General features: G+C 41.8%; 2 protein-coding genes across 21 annotated transcripts in view; one reads left to right on the top strand and one right to left on the bottom strand.

Moving 5' to 3' along the window:
* Nucleotides 1–13,920, bottom strand: part of NCOR1 (nuclear receptor corepressor 1) — a 154,858-nt gene extending 140,938 nt beyond the window's left edge. For all 15 annotated transcript variants that reach the window (XM_041770168.1, XM_041770178.1, XM_041770170.1 and 12 more), the window contains exon 1: nt 13,721–13,920. The gene's annotated coding sequence lies outside the window, so the exon portion shown is untranslated. The remainder of the gene's footprint in view (nt 1–13,720) is intronic.
* Nucleotides 13,921–14,256: 336 nt separating this feature from the next.
* The window catches only part of PIGL (phosphatidylinositol glycan anchor biosynthesis class L), an 86,020-nt gene continuing 80,972 nt past the window's right edge, over nt 14,257–19,304 (top strand). For 5 of the 6 annotated variants that reach the window (XR_005990149.1, XR_005990148.1, XR_005990147.1 and 2 more), the window contains exon 1: nt 14,467–15,278. Coding sequence is in view for 2 of the 6 variants with exons in the window: in XM_041770188.1 (XP_041626122.1) it covers nt 15,041–15,278 (238 nt within the window). In the remaining 4 variants the exon portion in view is untranslated. Of the gene's footprint in view, nt 14,397–14,466; nt 15,279–19,304 lie in introns of those variants that run through there. The other variant, XR_005990146.1, reaches the window with a different exon arrangement.

The raw sequence follows: 19,304 nt of genomic DNA, 5'->3' as shown, positions 1-19,304 counted from the left end.
ATGATTTTAGAGCTTTTAAAAGTACCCAAGGAATACAAAGAAAAAAGCTTCTCACCATGGCTCCCCAGCTTCTACTCATTGTCTTTCCAGAAGGCAACCAAAATTACTAGTTTCTAAAATATCATTTAGAAATATCCTATACACACACACATACACACACACACACACAATTCCCCCGCTACACAAATGGTAGCATAGTAGATATATATTGTTCTATATAGCCTTTTATTATTTAATCTTTCTCAATCAATATACCAATCATTCTCATGTGGCCATAGTGCTTCTTCATTTTTTCTACTGCTGCAGAGTATTTCACAATGAGTGTTCACAAATATTTTATAAATGTTTTCCAAGTAATTATACTCTGCACCCCTCAGAAATGTCTACATGATCTGGGGTGCCTGCTGGCTCAGTCAATGCAGCATGCAACACTCGATCTCAGGATTTTAAGTTCGAACCCCACACTGGGTGCAGAGATGGCTTAAAAATAAAATCTTAAGGAAAAAAAAAAGAAATGCTTACATGATCTATCTCTGAGGTCTCCTCCCAACTCAGACATCTTAAGTAAATAAAGCTATAAATGGAATGGAGAGGCAAAAGGAAAGATCTTAGCTCAAGGTCATCCAATTTTTTTCCAACACTGGTCTACATGAAGAGACATCCATGTAGTACTGGTGGTGTTTGTGTTTTTTTAATTTTCAGCAATGATGAGTCCTGAGTTTAACACCTATATTCAATTTCACTCAAATATGATTTGTCTGTGTTTCCCTCTTGCCAGGAATCCTTCATGATATCCTAGTTTTGTGATGTGATTTTAGGAAGTTTAACCTGAATATCACAAAAATAAAATAGAGTCAGGTATTATCAGCCCAATGCAGGTGGCAAAAAAAAAAAAAAAAAAAAAAATCAGCAAAACCAGAGATTAGCCCTTGCTGGTATACAAATTTATGAATCAAAGCAGGCTCGACTCCTGGCCACAAGAGGGGCAGCTGGACACTACTAGGACTTCCTCAAAACTTACTCATGACACACACAGTAATAGTTAAAAGCACTGGCTGTTTGTTTTCTTTTTGTTTTTTGTTTTGTTGCTTTTTTTTTAATTTTATTTATTTATGATAGTCACAGAGAGAGAGAGAGAGAGAGAGAGAGGCAGAGACATAGGCAGAGGGAGAAGCAGGCTCCATGCACCGGGAGCCCGATGTGGGATTTGATCCCGGGTCTCCAGATTCGTGCCCTGGGCCAAAGGCAGGTGCTAAACCGCTGTGCCACCCAGGGATCCCGGCTGTTTGTTTTTTAACCAGATTCTTTCCTCAAACATCTTACGTGGAAGCCAAATGTATAAAATCCACAGAAGAGAAAAACTCCTATTCAGTGAGAATGGGGACCCTCCCAAGCTACCTCTTTAGTACCCCCGAACCAAGTCCTGTCTTCTGCCCTCACTCTAGTCAGGGCTCACCAAGACAAAGGAATCCAGTTTCAAGTTAAGGCTGAAGGGGAAAAGGAAACCTTAAATGGCAGTTTCAAATTCTGAGTTCAGTCTTTAGCATGAAAACTCATCACCTCAGGGTTAGTTACATTCTTCACTCATGAAATAGAAAAATCCTGTGAAATGTTTAAGAAACCCAGTCAAGGTTTTATGCACAACCCCTCCATGTCATAAACATGAATAACAGCATAATAGGATAAGAATATACTAAATGCCATTATTACACGTGAAAAGGGCACATTTCATCTCAACTTTTTTTTTTTCCTTTGAAGAGGGAGTAGGGAGGGGGAGAAGGATAGAGAGAATCTTAAGCAGGCTCCGTACTCAGTGCAGAAACCAATGTGGGGGTCGATCCCACGGCCCCTGATATCGTGACCTAAACTGGAATCAAGAGTCGGATGCTTATCACACTAAGGCACCAATGCGCCCCACATTTCATCTGAATTGTATGAATAAAACTTCAAACTAGCCTTCTATATTTTATAAACAGGCAATAAAATATAGTAAAATGAAATTGGTCTACTTAAATTATGTTTTGAATCTTCCCATATTAAAGTAAAAAAGACATCTATCAATTTACTCAATAGGAAACTCCACTTGCAACAACAAAATTTCATAAGTAATCCTCAAAAAAAAAAAAAATCCAATCCCCTCTCACTAGGAACTCCTGGCTTTTGGCCTACAATCTTTGCATAACCAAAATGTACTTGGATAGGTTTTCAAGGTGGCCTAGGCTATCTTGGAAAAAATAGCTAAAAATATACTTCACTGTGGAGGGACTGCAAATGCCTCTTCAGATAAGCAAGAATGAATCCACCAAGGGTCACAACAGAGGGGAAGCCCATATTTTACCAAAGCAGAAAAAGGACCCTACAAAATACACAATTCAATTTTCTTTTAAATAATCAAAAAATAAAAACTTTTGATACAAAAGTATGGGATAGGAGAATGGCTTCTATGACGCTGCAGATGACAAAATATTAGTTATTAAATGGAGACAAATCAGGTCACACTAATTCTCATAAAGCAGCCCTGCTCTAGTCCAAATCCAAAAATATTTTAAACAAGGAGAGGCCTCAGACTCTCTAGACTGGCCATGACTTAAAGAAAGTGGACTGGGATCCCTGGGTGGCGCAGCAGTTTGGCGTCTGCCTTTGGCCCAGGGCGCGATCCTGGAGATCCGGGATCGAATCCCATTTCGGGCTCCCGGTGCATGGAGCCTGCTTCTCCCTCTGCCTGTGTCTCTGCCTCTCTCTCTCTCTCTCTCTCTCTCTCTGTGACTATCATTAAAAAAAAAAAAAAAAGAAAAGAAAAAAAGAAAGTGGACCTCTTGGGGTACCTAAGTGGCTCAGTGGGTTAAGCATCTGTCTTTGGCTCAGGTCATGATCGTGGGGTCCTGAGATCGAGCCCAAGTTAGGCTCCCTGCTCAAGCAGGGAGTGGGCTTCTCTCTCTCCCTCTCCCCCTCCCCCACTTTGTGTGTATGCACTCTCTCTATATAAAACTATATTAAATATTTTTACAAAAAGAAAGCGGACCTCCTGAGCCCATCTCAGAGGCCAGTCTCCAGCAAAGACCCTAGAAATCACCTAAGTGGATTCCACAGTTTTTAAGAAGTCAAAGAGGTGTTGAACTGGACTAAATTTCTCCTGTAAAATAAACTAAAGCATTCTTCCCTTAAACAAAGAAACAAACAAAGAGCTACTCTGGGGAAATGCCATTAACATGGCATTTATTTTACTTGGAGGCTCTTTCAACATTACTACATCTCACTTAGAAGGCAGATGAATGGGAGCTAAAGAAAAAAGGCATTTCAGGTTCAACTATCCCACCTCCAATCAACTATGATATTGAAAGAAATACATTAAAGGTATAATTGTTTGATTAATCTAAGAATACTGGCATTCAATAAACAACTCTTTTTTTTTTTTAATTTTTATTTATTTATGATAGTCACAGAGAGAGAGAGAGGCAGAGACACAGGCAGAGGGAGAAGCAGGCTCCATGCACCGGGAGCCCGATGTGGGATTCGATCCTGGATCTCCAGGATCGCGCCCTGGGCTAAAGGCAGGCGCCAACCGCTGCGCCACCCAGGGATCCCTCAATAAACAACTCTTGAACTTAGAAAACAAAAAATGCTGCTTTCACTGTAGATGAAGTGAGAAACAAGTTTCCCAAGACAGCAGTAGCAGACAACAACACAACTGTGTTGTGGAGTGCTCTGTGGTACAGCTGCACTATACTGAACTAATTCTCTGGGCAATATTCACTCCAGCAACTAAAAGAAATGAATATATTTCAGAATTAATAGATAAAACAACATCTATGGGGAATAATTTTTAAAGTTACCATTTATCGAGCCTCTGTTATGTAATAGGCAGTATGGTCTGCAAGGAGCTCATCTAAAGCACTAGTTCCATTATCATCCCTAATGAAGGCTTTTGAGAGCTAAGTAACTTCCCCAAGGTAATTTTTTTTGAACTCAGAGACAGATCTCTTAGAGATCATATTGTGCTGCTTCTCTTTGACCCACTAACAGAGGTTGCTAAAGGTTATGAAGACTATTTCTAAGGCATATACCACAATAAGGTGGAAGAAAAGCAACTGACTTAACATTTATTGAATTATATACAAAAAAGCCATCAGACGCACGTGAGTGCAGGGACCATCTCTGTTTTGCTCACAAGGCCTCCCAATCACCTAACAGTGCTTAGCTCCCAACAACACCCATTCCAACAGCAAGTCCTATTCTCCAGATGCCCATCCGAAGCTTCCCATGCTTCTCCATCTCCACTACCCCACACTCACCTCTTGCTACAAGAAACCTCTAACTGGACTTCCCACTTCAATACTTTACTTAAAAAGTCATATGATCTTTTTAAGCCATAAATCAGAACATGTCACTCTTTAAGGTTAAGACACCCTGGGGGCTACCACGAACTTCAAATAAAATCCCAACGACTCACTCTGGCCCACAAGGCCCCACCTGATCTGGCCTGCTTCCTCTTCTGATTGCTCAGTAGGCCCCAGCAACATGAGCTTCCTTCCAGTCCCTTCATCCTGCGCCAAGACCTGCCTTGCCTCAGGCCTTTGTCCTTCTTTACTCTCTGCCTGGAATGCTCTTCCTGGCTCATTTAAGGGGCTGACTCCTCATGTAACTTTTACCGTTTCAGTGCAAATGTCATCTCAGAAATGCCTTGTCCAACCACCCTATAAGGTGGGTTCCCATCAGTTACTCTTAACCACGTAAACCTTTCTGTTCCTTTGTAAATTAATCATAACCTGAAATGGATTTTATTTCATTATACTGTCTTCCCCCACTAGAATATAAACTGTTTGATTCCCTACTGTATTTCTTGAACAAAAGAAGAAATGGATAGAACTTATTTGGAAAGTTTGAAGTACTGAAGAACATAAAAAAGTCTATCTGAACAAAAAGAGAGGAAGTACTTAAAGTCAATCTTCCAAAATTAACCTATAAATTCAGTATTTCCAATCAATATTCAGCATTCCCCATAAAAATCTCAGCAAGATGTCTTACTGAGCTTCACAGAATAATGCTACAATTCAGCTAGGAGAATACATGGACCAGAATTGTCAAAGTCTGAAAATAAAAAAAAGAGTAGTTAACAGGTAACTAACTCTATCAGCTTTAAAATTATAAAACACGGGTTCCTGGGTGGCACAGTTGGTTAAGCATCCAACTCTTGGTTTCAGCACAGATCATGGTGAAATCAAGCCCCCCATCAGTCTGCACATTCAGCTCTGCTTGGGAGTTCTCGCTTCCTCTTCCTCTGCTCACCATTGCCCCCCCGACCCCCGTGTGTGTCTATGCATGCCCATGTGCATGTATGTATACACACTCACTGAAATAAGTAAATCTTTTTTAAAAATAGTGAAATTATAAAACAACAGCAATTTAAAGGATATGACATAAAAAACATAGTAAATTAGAAACAGTTCCAAACATAATTAGTAAGTGACAAAAGTTGCGAATCTAATCAGTGGGGCAAAAGATGAATTATTCACTAAGTGGTGCTCACAAAACTAGCTATCTGGGGGAGAAAACACGTATATATATATTTCCCCAAAATATATCTCTACTTCACTCCCCATACCAGAAATAAATTCCAGATGGATCAAAAAAAATTTAGACGTGAAAAAATAGGAAAGAAAAGAAAAGAAAAAAAGAAAGAAAGAAAATAAATAAGTATTTGGTCGCCTGGCTGGCACAGTCAGTTGGGCATCTGCCTTTGGCTCAGGTCATGGTCCCAGGGTTCTGGGATCAGGTCCTGCAGCAGGCTCCATGCTCAGCAGAGTCTGCTTTTCTGTCTCCCTCTGCCTCTCCCCTGCTTATTCTCTCTCTCAAATAAAATCTTTTTATTATTTTTTTAAGATTTTATTTATTTATTCATGAGAGAGAGAGAAGTAGAGACATAAGGAGAGGGAGAAACAGGCTCCATGCAGGAAGCCTGATGTGGGACTCGATCCCAGGACTCCGGGATCACACCCTGAGCCAAAGGCAGACATTCAACTGCTAAGCCACTCAGGGGTCCCAAATAAAATCTTTTTTTAAAAAATAAAGTATTCAATTAGAATCTGGGTACTTCTTTGTCTTAAAAATAAAAAGAGGTATATGGTCAAAAGTCTTCCTCTCATTTAAGAACACCTCAATCACTCAGTTCTTACAACAGCCAACGTTACCAGTTCCTTGGATTTCATTTCAGAAATATCCTATAGCATACAAGTAAATATGTCAATATTCCTCTTCCTCTTAAAACAAGTAATAGCATGCTATACAGTAATATTCCTCACTTTATTTCAGTTTAATAGATGAGTGAATATTTTAAATTTTAGAGTAAGGACGTCTTTTTTAAGTAGAGCATGAAACCCAGAAGCCACATATGGACTACTAATGAAAACAGCTAACATTTATTATTTACTTACGTGTCAGCCACTGCGCTACATGTTATTTTACATTATCTCCAATCTAAAAATAAGGAAACTAAAGCTTAGAGAGGTTAGGTAATGTGCCCAAGGTCACAAGACCCACAGAGTAGGGATGAATATATCTGACTGCACAGTAACACAAAAGAGGGGTACCTCACTCCTGTCTAAGTGTCCAACTCTTGATTTTGGCTCAGGTCATTGCCTCCAGGTTGTGAGACTGAGCTTCCGTGTGCTGAGCACTAAGCCTGCTTAAGATTCTCTCTCCTTCTCTCTCTGCCCCTCCCCCATGCATCTCTCTTTCTCTCTGCCTATAACTCACCCCGCTTGCGCTCTTTGTCAAATAAATAAAATCTTTTTAAAACACACACACACCCACATTGGGCTCCCTGCATGGAGCCTGCTTCTCCCTCTGCCTGTGTCTCTGCCTCTCCCTCTTCTCTCTCTCACGAATAAATTAAAAAAAATTTAAATAATAAATAAAAATTTATTATTTTAAATACATATTTATTTATTTATTTATTTATTAAATAAATAAAAATTTAAAAACAACAACCACCACACACACAAAAGAACAGCTGTGGGTGGGGGATGGGGAGTGTGTGAAAACAGTGAATACCTTAATATATAAAGAGCTCTTCAGATCAATCTGGAAAAAACCAAGAACTCCATTTAAAAAATGCCAAAAGCAGCAATTCATAAAAGAAATACAACTCCCTCATAAAAAAATTCCAAAAAGGAGGATCCCTGGGTGGCGCAGCGGTTTGGCGCCTGCCTTTGGCCCAGGGCGCGATCCTGGAGACCCCGGATCGAATCCCACATCGGGCTCCCGGTGCATGGAGCCTGCTTCTCCCTCTCCCTATGTCTGCCCCCCTCTCTCTCTCTCTCTCTCTCTGTGACTATCATAAATAAATAAAAATTTAAAAAAAAAATCCAAAAAGGCCAATTAGAATCACTTACCCCCCTACTTTTTATTGTCAAATGTTTTCATTTCTAACATCCAGTACTGGCCAGGGTTTGGAGCATACTGATACACTTGTTATCAATATCTTTCCAAACGTACACTATTCAGATAATAGCAACTCCACTTCTGGAATCTATCCTACAAAGCTGCTTGCACAAGTATACAAAATAAATACAGATAAATAATTCACCTCAGCTTTGTATTTCTGAAAAAACAAAACAACAAAAATCACTAGTAGCTGTAAATTATTTAAATCATGGTATTTTCATAAACAAAATACTATGTGGCCATTAGTGATAGAAGTAGCTCTAAATACACCAACATGGAAGAGTTGTACATAAAAGAACAATATGTTACAATCCTATAATACAGGAAATTACACACACCAAAAAAGATCTGAATATGCAACAAACACTTAGAAGATTATATCTAGGAAGTGGTACTTTCAATTTCTTTATATACTACTATATTGTACTTCTGTAAAACATATTACTTATAATAGATGATAGACAAAGATTCTAAAATAACACATCCTTCTTCACTCAGTAAAATGGTTTTGTGTGAATATACAAAATTCTTTCCACCTTCTCCTCCTGCTCTGTTCAGTTCCCTCCTCCCCTGTCTCCCTCCCTTTTCCCCCCAACACATACACACCCACACACATAGAGTTAATGGACTATATACTACCTACATCTGGTATATTTACACTGTGTATACTTTAGGCTGTAACTCCTAGAAAGCACAAGTTTTGGGTTAATTCCAAATACATAAAAGTTATTGTAATTCAAAACTGAATTAAAAGAACCTAATCAAAAGTAATACAAAGTTAAACTTCTTTGAACAGGAGTTCAAAGACATGATGATTACAATTTAAAACAAATATTCCAAGTTATTCAAATCTATACCCTATTGCCGGAGGAGATGGACTGCCTAAAACAGATTACTCTGACTCTAAACTATGACGACAAAAATGTCAAAGAGGAATCTGTCAGTTAAATACAAGTACGGGGGGGGGGGGGGGGGGGGGTGAACTGTAACCAGAAAGGTGACCCTCAAAACAAAACGAAGTGTCAAATTTTCCTAGAAAAATGTACCCTAAACTTATTCTGGTTTGTATCAGTTTATTAATATATAACCAAACCAAACCAAACAAAAACAAAATACCCAACCCAAGTGTTATTCCTCAGGTGACACTGGGAGGAGGGGAAGGGGGGGAGGGAATTAAAGTAATTTGGTCATCCTGACTTTTCCTTTGCTCTTGACTAAAGATTTAATTTCTGATGTAAAACTAATCAGTACTATTCTTTCAAAGGGAACCAACCCTTCAAAGGTATTCTTCAATAATCCTATAAACAAACTACCCCATATTCCTAATTCACAATTTTTTCCTGCCACTGAAACTACTCCAAAATTCCCTGTAATGTGTAATGTGCCCAAGGTCACAAGTCCCACAGAGTAGGGTTGAATATATACATTCTTGTTCTAACATTATCTGGAAATACAGTCAGATAAACCAATTCCATCTTTACTTTCTCTTTCCCCCAAAATCCCATTAGGCTGACAAAAATATTTTTTTAAATGCTTTGATAACTGACAAATTATCAGTGTCTCACTGACAATGGTAAATTTGTTTTGAAATTAACATGAACTATTCATCAAGTTTCCAAAGGGTGTATCAACCAGCTTTTTCCAACATGGGCACCAAGTAATTCTAGCAGCTAGGTTTTTTATGCATTTGACAAGTTTCTATTACACACTTTCCTGGGTGCAGTGTTATTCTAGGAATATGGGCAGACATGAGATACAGACATGCCCACAACGGGCTTATGGTCTAGCAGAGATTAAATAGATATGTATGTAAATAAATAAATGTGGTATTATAAGAGGCATAAGAAAAGCATTAAGGACTCCCAAAGTGAGAAATATGTATCTCTGGAGAAAAGGGAGTAGGAGGAAGACTTTCTGGCTAAAGTAGTATGTGACTAAACCCTCAAAAAATAGGGTTTAGATGTAGATTTCAGAAGAGTAAGGCACATTAGGCTAAATAGGCATATTATCTAACAGCCCAAATGGAATAAATATGACACACTCAGTACTCATGTAAGGATATCAGGTGAAAAGAACGATACGCTTCTTTCTTTAAAATAAATTTTATGGGTACGCCTGGGCGGCTCAGTGGTTGAGCATCAGCCTTTGGCTCAGGGCCTGATCCTGGATTCCCAGAATCGAGTCCCACATTGGGTTTCTTGCATGGAACCTGCTTCCCCTCCCTCTGCCTGTGTCTCTGTCTCTCTCTGTCTCTCATGAATAAATAAATGAAGTCTTAAAAAATAAAAAAATAAATTTTATGGCATAAGTACATATAGAAAACTAATACTACATGTGTGCTTTTCAACACAGCATTAATACAGTTCATATTCATGTTATTTATCTAATCTTTTAACAATTGAAGTCTCTCATATACTTAAAAAAAAAAAAATCCAGAAGGTTGAAAGTAAATGAAGTAAGCAATAGCTAAATTATAAAATAACCTGTTTGGATCTCAGAGGTTCCTAACCATCAACTTAATACAATTTCTACTATTGTAATACTTCAATTCCATGAAATATCGCTAGGTCCAGACAACCTCAAAGACATTTTTGTTTAAGAAGATAATCATGATACATTAAGAATGAAGGAACCAGGGTGCCTGGGTGGTTCAGTCGGTTAAGCATCTGCTTTCAGCTCAGGTCATGATCCCAGGGTCCTGGGATGGAGCTCCATTCTCCCTCTCCCTGCTGCTCCCCCTGCTTGCACGATCTCTGTCAAATAACTAAATAAAATCTTTTTAAAAAGTAAGCAAATAATTCCCAGTGATCATGTAGATCAATACTAACTTTTTTAAACTGTATTTTCACTGAAGAAATTTAAAGTTAAGGTAAATTCAATATCTAAGCTGAATAAGTAAACTCTCATTCCCCATCCACGCTGACTTTTGTTCTAATTGTCAATCATCACACTGAATCATCCCATGGATGAGATGGTGTAATGGAATGAGTCCTGCACTGGATGTCAGAAGCCTGGATTCCACCACTGCCCAACTGCAACAATTTAGGCAAATCACTTCACATCTGTGACCCTCAGTCTATTCAGGAGTAAAACAAGACTAGATGATCTATGACTCTACATCCTATAATTCTATAAATTATTAGCATTTTATTTTAACCAATTTAGTTTAGTTTTTTGTTTTTGTTTTTTGTTTTTTTTTGAGATCACTTTTAAGTAAAAGCAGCAGAGCACATAAAGGAATCAAACTGAAGAACTCCACAGGAACATTAACATGGCTTTGTATGGTCTCATTCTCAAATGCAAAGAGAAAAAAAAAAAAAGTATGTTGTATCTGAAGACTATCCAAGTAATATTCTGACCACATAAGCTTCTGGGGTAGAAAAAATGGTAGAAGAACAGTAAAAATGTTCAAGGAAAACAACCACCACAAGAATACGAAATAAAAAACAGATGCCCTACATACAGTTATTGCTACATGACAGAAGCTTTTCATAGCTTTTCAATACTCCTAAGAAGTCCTGACAGAAGAAGAAATAAAATGTTTCCCTAACCATCAATCTAAATGTCCTTTTTGCATCCTCAAACCTGAAAAGGACAAAATATCAGGCTAGAGACTGACTTATTTGTGCACATAATTCATCTGCTCAACCCTATACCTTTACAGCATTTAGTAATGTACCCTGAACATAAAAGGCACACAACACCAGGTAAACAAGTGAATGAACCACATATGAATCTCTATATCAACAAATAAGCCCACAGAAAATAAATTCTGGTCAAGCTTTATTACTTCTTTGCAATGTATTCTAGTAAAACGCAACATCTGAAGAGAAGAAAAGGAGTAACTAGACCTCTCTGGTTCCCAGGTTATCAATATGAATTTGAAATTGCATTTAAGACAGATCACAAAATACCATTCAAACTGAATTAAAAAAAAAAAAAACTGAGTAACAAATAACCTGACATTTACTTACAGGAGTCTCTGGACTATTCAAAAGCCTTTGCTTCCTACTGCAGTAATGGCAAGAAAATCTCCCCACTTCCCAAATTAAAAAAAAAAAAAAAAAAAAAAGCTTATAAAAACTTAACTACATTTGCCTAGTTTTGGAACTGGCTTTTATTCAATTAAATTCAAAGAAACGTAAGTTATTTTCAAGCATTTTATTTTAAAAAATTATGTGGGTACAACGAATACTTAAGTTTTACTGTCTAATTAAATCCAACAAGACACTCAGTCAAAAATATATCTTCCTGAAAGGCCGTGGAGGGAATTACAGCTATACAGATATGTCATAACAGATAAGAGGTCTATGCAGTTAAGTTGTAATGTGAATACATTTTTCTAATTAGAATACGTTTTTTCATTCAACAAACATTTGCAGTGTCAATACCCTACACAGAAAATAAAATCCTACAGTGCCTTATATGTAAAGATAAAATCTAAGAAGGGCCTATCCTGACCTCAAAAGGAGATAAAACTGGTAGGTAAATATCTAAATACAAGGTAGAAAGTGTGAATGCCATGGGAGATGTGCAGATAAGCACTTCAGGAGCGCAAAGGAAGTTGTTACTACCTCACAGAAACATAACCTTTTCAATCTGTTTAAAGCAATTTCATAACTATTAACTCTTTTAGGCTCACAGCATCCAACCCTATAAGAGTGGATGTTTTCCTACTATCACAGATGAGGAAACGAAGGCACAGAAAGGTTGATCGTGTTCCAAAATGTCACATAGTAAAAGGAAGAATCGGGACTCTTTGTATTGTATTTTCTGAGGCAGCAGTTCAACATATGGCAAGCCTTTTGTAAAAGGAAAGAGTATTTTGGTATTGCAAGTAATCCCATCCTTATGTATGTATGTAAGTATATTATTTATATATACACGTGTGTTAACCTTGATTTCGGTGGACAGGTGTGCTTAAAGCAAGGCAAGGCAACTGTGTACTATAAATATTAAAATAAATAAATAAGCTTCCACCGGATTTAACAGAATGAGCGAATACAACCACTATTTCTTCCTCCAACAAACTTGTGTTTATTTCTTCCATAATCTTTACCCACTTCTAAATAAGATTCTAAAATTGCTGTATCTGCTCCCGAGCCCAGGCCACTTGGCTCATCCAATACGTATCTTTATGAAAGGGTACATTAAGATATTTCTTTAACTATTAAAAATTAAACAATGGCAACGGCTCTTCAGTTATGCAAGGGACAAACACATGTGACCTATCAGCAGCAGCTATTGATCAAGATAACGTTGAACGAATGAATGAGTATTTGTAGGCATTTTAAAATCCCGGGCCTGTTGCTCTGGGGCTCAGCGTTCCGCCTCTCATCACTGCCTCACCAGGATGCGCACAAGGAACGCAAATTTCAATATTACTTAGGATATCGTTAGGAAAGCAAATCTGAGGCAGGTGAATATACTAATCCCAAAGATTAGAATTACCTATACCACTGCTCTCCAAGGTGAACTCCGTTGAAGTGGCACTCCTGACCACGCAACCAACATCAGTAAAAGAAAACTGACGCTTCCTGAGCAACCACTTTTCGCACGTATCACTCCTTCCCATCCGCACCTTCAATAACGACTACACCTAACCCAGTTAAATCGAAGAATTCAGTCTCCTCTCCATGCACACCGGCTTCTCAATTCCAGTTTCTCAAGCCCCTCTTTTTCTTGAGAGAGAGAGAGAGAGAGAGAGAGAATTCACCGACTTCGCACAGTAACCCGGCAATAATAAAAGGCAGAAGGTCCAGGGCTCCGATCTTTTGCCTTCTCCAGCACTCTGCCCACCCTTCGCCATTACACCCCGAAGTGGTGCGGCTGGAAGGTGAACTAGTTTGCTCTTCACGCACTTGTCCATCGCTGTCACCCTCCCTGAAGCCCGTGCACGCTCCCCAGACGGCCCCCCGCTCCGCCTCGGAGCCGGCCGAGGCCCGCCACCTGCGCCGGCCCCACCTGGGCTCCCCGGGCGGCCCGCACGCCCCCTCCTCACAGGACAGCCGACCGGCCGCAGCCCATTCTTCCTCCAAACTCCATAAGCCTCTTCCACTCGCCCAACCCCAGCTCCCCCGCCGCGCCCGACTCGCCCCCGGGCGGCCGAGGGCCAGAGGCCGGGCGGCTGCGGCGGGTCCCCACCCACCGGGCCCGCGACGCCCCTCGCCGGGCCGAGGAGCCGCTCCCCGCGGCCGGCGCCCCGCGGAGCCCTCGGAAGCCCCGGAGCGAGCGGGGGCCCGGAGGCCGGGGCTTGCGGGCGCCGGGGCCTACTCACCAGGAGCTGGCGGAGCGTGGGAGCCGGCGCGCCCCCGGGCCTGAGGAGCAGGACGCGGCCCCGGCGCGCGTCCCTACCCCGGGACCTCGCTCGGCGCGGCGAGCCGGGAGCTCACTCCAGCCGCCGCCGCCGCCGCCGCTGCTGCTTCGCCACCTTGGCCGCCATCTTGACTCAACCCCTCTCCCTCCCCCGCGGCTCCGGCGGCCGCCGCTGAGGCGGCTCCGGCGCCGGCTCCGCCTCCTTCCGGAGGGCTGGGAGACCGACTCCCTCCGCTGGCCGAGCGCCGCTCCTACCTCGGCCGCGCTTCCTGGGGCGCCCCGCGCTTCGTCCCCTCGGCGGTCCCCTGGGCCTGACGGCGGCGGTCCCCTCGAGCGGAGACGGGCCGGGGCCGCGCCGTGCCCGGCCGCACCCAGCGCGCTGCCATCGCGCACTCCGGCCGCGCCGCCCGCCGGCTCCCGCGCGCTCGGGGCCTCGCCCGGAGCGTGGGAAAGGCAGGGACCCGAGCCCCCCGCCCCCACCTCCTCGGCGGCGGCCGCCTCCTCCCGCCCGGGCTGCGGGGACCGGGAAGTCAGGGCCCCCGGCGCTGCGAGCCCGCGGGGTGCACGGCCACCTCCCCACGACAGTTTCCAGGGCTGCGGCTGAAGCTCGCAGCGGGATCTGGCTGACATATCGAGCGGTGCGGATTCGCCCATGAGGTCGCTCCTTAGTCTAAAGTCACCCGTCGGAGGAGCCTGTGAAGAGAGTCAGTCTCTCTCTCTCTCTCTCTCTCTCCCCCAGCCTTCCTTTCCAGAGAAATCCCGGCACCGCGTGCTTCTCCTTCAGAAGAGCCGCCACTCCACGTGCCAGAATCAAGAAGGGAAAACAAGAGTCGGTTCATCCGGACAAGAAGGGGCTGGCCATGTCCTGATGAGAAAGTCTCGGGTGTTCATAAATGAGTTACAAAACGGTGAATTAGAGGAGGGAATTCAACATAGAGAGGGCGGGTATTTTTCAGTCGCTGTTTTATTTTGTTTTGTTTTAACCCATGACACTGTAAGGACAAGGGTAAAAGCTGACGGCCAAAGGGTTCGTCTCAGAAATCGAGAAAGCAAAAAAAAAAAAAAAAGACATCGTCGGTGCTGCATAAAGTAGAGAGAACGAGATAAAGGAGGGTTGGGAGGTGTCCTTGTGGAACCACAACAGGAACCCAACGTCGGAAGCTTCTGGTGGGCAAAACGGACTCAACCTCGGAACGTAATTTCCGCGAGTGCCGTTTTCCCGCCGGAGCCTGGATGTGCGGCAGCCTTCCTGCTGCGCAGGCGCAGTGCCTCGGAGGCGAGGATGGAAGCCGCGGGCCTCTTGTGTTTGGCTGCGGCGGCGCTCCTGGCGTGGGGTTTCCTCCGGGTTTGGGACTCCCGGGAAAGAACCAAGAGTCAGGAGCAGGCTGGCGTCCTGGGGGATGGCAGCAGGACCTTGCTGGTGATCGCGCACCCGGACGATGAAGCCATGTTCTTTGCTCCCACGGTGCTGGGCTTGGCCCGCCTGGGGCATCGGCTGTCCTTGCTCTGCTTCTCTGCAGGTAGGAGGCTGTAGGCGGGGCGCCGGGAGCTGGGGCTTCGAGGGGTGTGTAGGTGCTCACCTAACTTGGCTTCTCCCCGAGGGGGAGCTAAGTGAATACAGCGAAGGTCTCTTCACGGAAGATGGTGGCCCCCGCCTGTGGGCCGGTGGCGGCCAGCTTCCCGGGTGGGTCGGGGGACGTGCCCGCTTGATGCTCTTCCCTGCCAGCAGGATTGAGGCGCACAAGACAACTGGCTCACGTTTTTGCATTTAATACTTCCATTTCCGTTGGGGATCTGCCACTCTACTCATTATTCTGTGGAGCTTTTTTAGACGCCAGAGGACCAAGAACAGGGATCTTCCTCTGGGACGCCACACCATCCAGGCTGTATCATGCCTGCTCAACCCTTAATATTTTACCACGAAAGGTAGCGCAGGACCTTCCTGCTGCTTTTCAACATCCCTTTGGTGCTAGGAGGATGCATCTGTCAAATTGAAGAGAGAGATCGTTAGAGGAGAAGATAATTTTATAGGTCATTTTAGAGTTCCATTCCACCGACTTTCAGTCCAGAGGCCTTTCAGAGAGTAAGGTCCTCCTTTATCTTACAGAAAAGGTGGACTGAGAAAACAGAAACTGACCACGATACGGGATTATGGTGATAATTGCACAGCTGTATAAATGTAATTGAACGGTACATAGACAGTGGGTGGATTTTTATAGTATGTAAAATTATACCTCAATAAAGCTATTTTTAACAAACTCCCATGACCTCTTCTCCCATTTGGTTGTGTGTCATTACAGTTCTTTTTCTACACTGATTTTTTTTTTTTACAGAAATCCCATTTTATACAATTTTATATTTTTTCACAGAACATGAGTTTACGCTCATTTTGCCAGATACTTGGTTTTTATTATTTTTTTAAAAGATTTATTTATTTGAGAGAGAGTACAATTTGGGGGAGATGAGCAGAGAGAGAGAGAGAGAGAGAGAGAAGTAGACTGCTGACTCAGCAGAGAGCCCTAGAGAAGGCTCCATCCCAGAACCCAGGATCATGACCCCAGCAAGGCAGACACTTAATCAACTGAGCCACCCAGGCACCCCTACTGAATATTTATTAAAAATTTATGTGGACTACGCACTATAAGAATGGCGAAAATCCATAGCATTGACGACCACCAAATGCTGGTGAGGATATGGAACAATAAGAACTCTTACTCATTGATGGTGGAAATGCAAAATGCTTCAGCCACTTTGGGAGCCTATTAGTTTGGCAATTTCTTATAAAAAGTAAACATGCTTGGGGCGCCTGGGTGGCTCAGTGAGTTAAGTGTCTGCCTTTGGCTCAGGTCTTGATCCCAGAGTCCCAGGATTGAGGCCCACGTCTGACTCCCTGCTTGGAATGGAGTCTGCCTCTCTTTCTGTCCCTTCCCCTGCTCATGTGTGTGCTTTTGCTCTCTCAAATAAATAAAATCTTAAATAACTAAACATGCCCTTACCAAACTGTCTAGCAATCCCCCTCCCTGGTATTTATTTACTCAAAGGAGTTGAAAATCCCACAAAAACCTGTCCACAGATGTTTTAGGGGTTTTTTAAAGATTTTTATTTATTTATTCATGAAAGAGAGGCAGAAACATAAGCAGAGGGAGAAGCAGGCTCCCTGCAGGGGGTGGGGGGGCTCAATCCCAGGACCCCAGGATCATGACCTAAGCCAAAGGCAGATGCTCAACCACTGAGGCGCCCCTCCACAGATGTTTATAACAGCTTTACTCATAATCACCAAAATCTGAAAGCAACCAAAACATCCTTCAGTTGGTAAATAGATAAATAAGTTGGCACATCCAGATGATAGAATATTATTCAACGCCAAAAAGAAATGAACCATCAAACCATGAAAAAACATGGAAGAACTTGAAGTGTGTGTCACGAAGTGGAAGAAGCAAGTCTGAAAAAGCTACATACTATGTGATTCCAACCATATGACATTCTGGAAAAGACAAACTATATAGACAGTAAAAAGATCAGTGGTCGCCACAGGTTGGGAGGAAAGAAGGGTACACAGTTTTGAAGGAACACAGGATTCTTCGGCAGTGAAAATACTCTCTGATATTATAATAAGGGATATGCATCATTGTACATTTGTCCAAACCCACAGACTGTACACCACCAAGAATGAACCCTAATGTAAAGTATGGACTTTGGGTGATTATGATGTGTCAGTGAGGATTCATCCATTGTAATATACCACTCTCATCAGGGATGTTGATAATGAGAAAGGCTATGCATTGGTGTAGGGGCGAGAGGTATATGTGAAATCTATACCTTCCCCTCAATGTTGCTGCGAACCTATAACTGCTCTAAAAAGCTTAGTTTTATTATTTTTTTTAAAGATTTTATTTATTTATTCATGAGAGACACAGAGAGAGGCAGAGACACAGGCAGAGAGAAAAGCAAACTCATCCCAAGACCCCAAGATCATGACCTGAGCCAAAGGCAGACGCTCAACCACTGAGCCACCCAGGGGTCCCAATTTGGCTATTTTTAAGGCTTTGCATGCATATCAAATTCCCCAAAACATAATTTATATTCTCACTGACAGGTAGTAAGAGTATCTGCCTTAATATAGCACCCTGTCTAGCACTGACTAATATTTTTTTATATATTACTTCATGGTATAATACTTTTTCCCCTCAAAATCTTGTTGCCAGTGAAGTTAACCCATTTTTCATATCTATTGAAAATGTAGATCTAAGCACTTTTCTTCTCAGTCTGTGCTAGAAAGGAGATTAATTGTAAATAGATACAGGTAATAGCCTCATTTGCTTTTTAAAAGATTTTATTTATTTATTTGAGAGAGAAAAAGAGAGAATGAGTAGAGCGAGGGGCAGGAGAAGCAGACTCCCCACTGAGCAGGGACTTGTCACAGGCAATCCCAGGACCCCGGGATCATGACCTGAGCCTAAGGCAGACACTTAACCAACTGAGCCACTTAGGTACCCCTCATTGTTTCCTTTTAATGGTATTTATGTTTTATATTACAACTGTGGGAGTCAAATTATAACAAATTTGTTTCAAGATCAGGAGAAAAACCTGGATTTTATATACCAAGTATTTTAGGTGCTGTGGCTTCTTCAGTAAATTTCTCCTTATTTTTCAGCAGGTTGAAACCAGAAGTTAAAATTTTTCAAATGAAAAAATGTAAAACATGCCCTTAGTATATATTAAACACACAGTATCTTTGTCTTGCATTTCCTCTGAATCAAACTTGCCATGTAAATTGTTCTCTCTTGTAACTTTTTTAGAAAGATTTATTTATTTATTAGAGAGGATGGAGGGACAGGGAGAGGGAGAGAGAGAATCTTAAGCAGGCACCATGCCCAGCATGGAGCCTATGGCAGGGCTCCATCTCAGGACCCTGAAATCATGACCTGAGCCGAAATCAAGAGTTGGACACTTAACTGGCCAAGCCACCCAGGCGCTCTTGTAATTTTTAAATTACTTTTATTTTTTTTATTTTTAAATCCCCAACTCATTCAAAAAAGGTACAGATTAAACATTACCCACACTTCCAATTTTTTTTAACATGAAAAACGGGAAGCTAATGACTTGTGATACAGTGAAAGCTATATGGCGTAATAGAGAAGATACTATGGACATAATATGGAGTAAAGCATGAATTCTCATCTCAGAGTTTTAGATTAAAGAAACTTCTCCAAAGAGGTTTTCTTTCAAACTCATCTTTTAAAAAACAGAACTTGGTATATAGGAAATGAGATACAAAAAAAAAAAAAGAAATGAGATACATTTGTCCTAGGCTGTAGTACAAGCATCAGTAAGTCTTGGACTTAAATGAGTAATTCATTATAACTACATTGTCAGTTTTAAGGGGTGGGGAAAGAAATACACTATTTTGCTATTAGTTCCTCATTTGATCCTATCAGCAATCCCATGATAGTCATTACTAAATATATAAAACTTTGTATGTGTGTGTAATTTGTTATTCCTATTTTACAAATATGGAAACTGAATCACAAGGAGATTAAATAACT

This window comes from Vulpes lagopus, chromosome 10, assembly GCF_018345385.1.
Source record: "Vulpes lagopus strain Blue_001 chromosome 10, ASM1834538v1, whole genome shotgun sequence".
NCBI classification, from domain to species: Eukaryota; Metazoa; Chordata; class Mammalia; order Carnivora; family Canidae; genus Vulpes; species Vulpes lagopus.
Note: the sequence above shows the minus strand (reverse complement) of the source record. Positions and strands in the feature narration are given on the sequence as shown.